Raw genomic sequence first — 5,051 nt, forward strand, 5'->3', positions numbered from 1 at the left:
GCTTCACGGCACGCTCCGTGCGCCGCGGGGGAGTGCGGGTCCGGCGTACGCACCGCGATGCGCCCCTTAGGGCGCCGCGAAGCGCGGTCGGGGCTTCTGCCGAGAGAAGACTCCCGGTGAAGGGCGCTGACCCGCCGCGGCTGCAGTGCCTCGGGGGTCTGGAGGGGACTTGTCGCGCTGTAGTGTCACAGCGGTACTGCTTCCTGCAGGGACGGCCGCCTACAGGGTTTGGGGTTTTTTTTCCAGGTGTTATTATATGTCTTCTAGGGGAAAAACTGCTGCTGCAGTCGCGTCCTTCACTGTGACAAAAGTGAAGGTGTGTTGTCCTCTTGCTTCTGGTTTGAGGTCTGCATCCAAGTGGAGCTACAATGCTCTTTACATTTGGTGTTAAAATTAGTTAGTGCTTATCTTGGTGTCAGAGTTACGTGCTTTCCAGTAAGTTAGCGTCTTCAGTGATAAGATCTTGTTGTGATGGAGAATCTTGGTGATGAAACAAGAGGTGTGCAAACTGCTGTCATCCCAGGTACGTTGAAGTTGCCAAGATCCTGTTGTCACTAACACAAGGCTGGCAGAGTAGGCAAACACAACAAGTGATTTGACGGTGGGAGGCTTCATAGGCTGATGGGCTGAGCGTGAAACTCTCCACTGAACTGGAAATTAACTACTTCATCTTCCTTCTGCAAGGGCAGCAATGTGAGTTATTTTCTTAGGTGAGGATCACCAGGCAGAACCAAGTGTGTGTGGTGGGCAGCACTGCTCCTAGTCCTGTCTGGTCTCCGAGTAGGCTCTCGGTGTTGTCTTGGCTGCAGAGAAGGGCACAGGTAGAAAGGGAGAGAGAGAACGCTTTCAGAGGTCGTAGCAGAAGTACTTGCAGCTTAAGCTGGAGTTTATTGGAAGGTGCTTGTAGCCTTTAGTGATTTGAAGGATTTAATGCAAATACAGTGGTTTTAAGATTAAAATGTACTTTAATGTGTTTGAAGTGCCTGAGAGCAACTGCTGGCAGGCTTGATGTGTCTGGGTTTATGCTTCGTTGCAGCCTTAAGGGTTGACTTTGAAGAACCCCTTGATTTGTTCTGGGCTAATCATCCTGCGAACCACAGGCTTGTTTTGTGCCTACTGGAGCTGATGTGATCTGCAGCAGCAGTGCTTGTAATGCAGCAGCTTATGCTCAAGGGCAGAAATTGCCTCCTCATGAGCACTTTTACCTTACTGTATAATTTGTCTAGGATTTGTTCTCCTCCTGTGGAGGAGGTGACAGGTCAAAGGAGCTGTTTAAAAGTTAAAAGCTGGAAGAGGACAGGCATGAAATGACAAAAGCTGCTTTTTGAATCTTGCTTAACAAGTGTTCCATGCACCATGATGCATATTAGCAAACTATGTGGATGGGTTTTAAACAAATCCTGGTATGCAAGAGTTAACTACCTTAAGTCTGACCTTGGCAGCTGCAGTTTTCACAAGTACTTGGGGCAGATTAAGGTGAGGCCTCAGTCTGTAGCTGTCAGGAAGCACCTGGCTGTGATATAAACCTGGAACACTTAGAGAAAAGTGTATTAATACCAGTTGGAGTTGCATGACTGAAGAACCTGTGTAAGTATCTGAACTTCAAAATACAAGCCACTTGAGCACAAGACAATGATCTGGTCAACTGTGACAAGACTGCTTTAAAAGTGCAAAAGTTCAGATGAGGCTGCGACCAAGTCTGGTCAGTGAGGTTCTTAAGCCTTTAAGCGCAACGCTAACATGATGTGTGCCTTAACCCTATCTGAGTGTATGCCAGCTCTTAAAAGCTTGTTTGCCCTCTAAAAATGAGCAAAAGGTTGAGGCAAGCACGAATGTTTTCAAAAAGGTAGTTTGATTATGCAGTGTATCTGAAGAAGGGTATCAAGAGTTGCTTAGGAAGACTGGAGTGCAAACTGAATAGTTGTGTTACCCGACTGCGTAGCTGAAATACGGTCTAGGATGCTGAGGTGCTGTAGCTTTTTGCCGGAGCAAGGTGTACTTGGCCCTTATCCCACAAGCGGTAGATGCTGGATGGTTAAGGAAGAAAAACTTTTATGCAAAGGAAGGAATCTTATTTCTCTGGCATACACTTTCAGTGGATTGGATCTCTAAGCCCTGGAACTAAGACACTAGAGTGTTCACTAAGACACAACAGTCTTCTGCTGTTGTGTTAGTTGGAGAGGGCAGTTTGAGCTTTATGTGTAATGAAACAAGTTCAGTGCTTAACTTTTTGAAGTACTTTGTGCTTATGGTTCCTCTGGCATCAGCTGGTGCTGCAGATGATACTGAATTTAGGTCAAGCTTATGTGTTATCTTTGTTGATAATTTCCCTTTGACACTAACTGCTCTGCTGAAGTACTTAACTCTACCTCACCACAAAAAGGAAAATGTCAATTAAAATTTTGTGCCTGTACCAGTAGATAAACCGAGTATCATTTCAGGTGAAAGGCTTCCTGATAGTAATTTTTACATATAATTACTTGTTTCTAGTTTGTGTCTGTCTGTGTAGAAAGAAAAGTTGAGCACAGGATATATCTAGGAAACAAAGTCTGACTTGTCTTTTTCTTTATTCCACCTCCCTACAGTTTCTTTGGAGAAGAAAAGCCTTAAGATGGCAGGCAAAGGAAGTAACACAGACTGCATGTCATGCAGTGTACTGACCTGGGAGCAGGTCAGCCGTTTGCATGAGGTTCTTGGAGAGGTGGTTCCAATCCATGGGCGAGGTAACTTCCCAACACTGAAGATAACTCTGAAGGACATTGTTCAGACTGTTCGGAGTAGGCTGAGTGAAGCAGGCATCGTGGTACATGATGTCCGTCTGAATGGCTCTGCAGCTGGTCATGTCCTGGTCAAGGATAATGGGCTGGGGTGCAAAGACCTGGATCTCATTTTTCAAGTTTCCCTTCCAAGTGAGGCAGAGTTTCAGTTAGTTCGAGATGTAGTGTTGCGATCCCTCTTGAATTTCTTGCCAGAAGGAGTGAGCAAGCTGAAAATCAGTCCAGTAACACTGAAGGAAGCCTACATCCAGAAGCTAGTCAAAGTCTACACAGAGTCTGACCGCTGGAGCTTGATATCACTTTCCAACAAACATGGCAGGAATGTGGAGCTGAAGTTTGTGGACTGTATACGGCGGCAGTTTGAGTTCAGTGTGGACTCCTTCCAAATCATACTGGACTCCCTGCTCTTTTACTATGACTACTCGGAAACCCCCATGTCAGAGCACTTCCACCCAACGGTGATTGGGGAGAGCATGTATGGAGACTTTGAAGCAGCTTTTGATCATCTCCAGAACAAGCTGATAGCTACCAAAAATCCTGAAGAGATTCGAGGTGGTGGGCTTCTGAAGTATAGTAACCTCTTAGTACGAGACTTCAGGCCCATGGATAAGGATGAGATCAAAACATTAGAGCGCTACATGTGTTCCCGGTTCTTCATAGACTTCCCAGACATCCTGGATCAGCAGCGCAAACTAGAGACCTACCTCCAGAACCACTTTTCCAAAGAAGAGAGGAGCAAATATGACTACCTCATGATTCTGCGCAGGGTGGTGAATGAGAGCACAGTCTGTCTCATGGGACACGAGCGAAGGCAGACTCTCAACTTGATTTCTCTGCTAGCACTCAAAGTACTGGCGGAACAAAACATCATCCCTATTGCCACTAATGTTACCTGTTACTACCAGCCAGCACCTTATGTTAGTGACGTAAACTTCAGCAACTACTACCTTGCAAATGCTCCTGTGCCGTACAGCCAGTCCTACCCCACTTGGTTGCCTTGCAATTGATGGTTTCACTTGAGCATTCTTGAGTGGAGGCTACTGAAGGCCAAGATGCTGAGTGTATGTATGGACAAGTAATAACTGTCAGTTGGATGTTTTCGAATGGAAACACAGCTGCATTGGACTGTCCATTTCCTGGTGTGCGGTAGGAATATGCAACCAGGTGACCTGCTATGAACCTTTCGGTGTATCTCTACAAATGCCAAGAAGCCTTATTACCTCTTCATTAGGAGAAGAGAACCAGCAGCTAAATGTTAAGAGGAGTAGTTACAAAACTCAGTGTGAGTTCTGGAAGTGACTGTTCACATGTGTTCTAAGTGGAGTATTCGGTAAACTGGGTTAGTTAATAGAAGAAAGACTGTAAAACGTCGGGAGCGGAGCAGAAGCAACTCCTGGAATAGCAGCAAAACTCCGCTCTCTATTGCCTAACCTCATTACTCTGTACTTCCTCAGTTCAGGTTCTGGCCAACTTCCTATTGTATTCCGACTAATTGTGCAAGAGAGGGCTTGTCATGCTTGGGCTGCTTCTCCTTTCTGGCTGTGTAGAACTGCTAACTGTATGGATACTATCTGTCTTGCAGAGGGCCTAAACGTTGTTGTCTGTGTAGTATCTAGGAATTTATGGTCCTGCCTCAAGTTCAAGATTAATTTCTTAGAAGTTGAAGACGGATTAATAAGTCTATCTCTAAAGCACGAGCTGGCTAAATTTTTCTTGAGTACAAAAATTTGGAAGGTGGCACCTCTAAACATGTACCAGAACACAATCTGAAACTTGCTAGTGTGAGAAGTCCTTGAAATGAGGAGTTGAAGCCTTAAATAGAATTGGAACCACAGTTTGGATAGTTAGGATGGAAAAAGAACATTAAGTCCAGGCTCAGGATAAAGCTTTTCCGACTGCGTCTTTCAAAACAATTTCTGACACAGTTGTAAAGTAGCGCAGCTTTTACACTGAGGTGTGGCCAACTTTCTTCCTCACAGGTCCACAGCGAGCAAACCTCCTCACCCCCTTGCTCCCCAAACCACTGGAAGCTGCAGAATGATGTGCAGTCCTGCCACAGCATAAATTCCTGAAGTGCCTCCTAAAATGAATTTAATCTTGTACAACTTCAGGCAGGTCCTGAAGGCGTGACTTTCTGACACTGCTTAAGGGCTGAGTTTACGGGTTTTTCACTGTCACCTGGTCACTGTATGAGATGGTACTTTGAGTGGTTAGTCAAAAATCTTTGTCTTTATTGGTCTTAACCCTCACTTAAAGGTATATAAACCCTAAGCA

The 5,051-nt window shown here is 45.4% G+C and overlaps 1 protein-coding gene across 1 annotated transcript; it reads left to right on the top strand.

Moving 5' to 3' along the window:
* Positions 1-2,590: 2,590 nt before the first annotated feature.
* On the top strand, positions 2,591-4,600 carry FAM46C (family with sequence similarity 46, member C). The gene has a single exon (XM_010132274.1). The coding sequence runs from the start codon at positions 2,612-2,614 to the stop codon at positions 3,782-3,784; it is 1,173 nt and encodes a 390-aa protein (XP_010130576.1). The 5' UTR covers positions 2,591-2,611; the 3' UTR covers positions 3,785-4,600.
* Positions 4,601-5,051: the final 451 nt, after the last annotated feature.

The sequence above is a fragment of the Buceros rhinoceros genome, unplaced genomic scaffold, assembly GCF_000710305.1.
Source record: "Buceros rhinoceros silvestris isolate BGI_N320 unplaced genomic scaffold, ASM71030v1 scaffold45262, whole genome shotgun sequence".
Lineage (NCBI taxonomy): Eukaryota > Metazoa > Chordata > Aves > Bucerotiformes > Bucerotidae > Buceros > Buceros rhinoceros.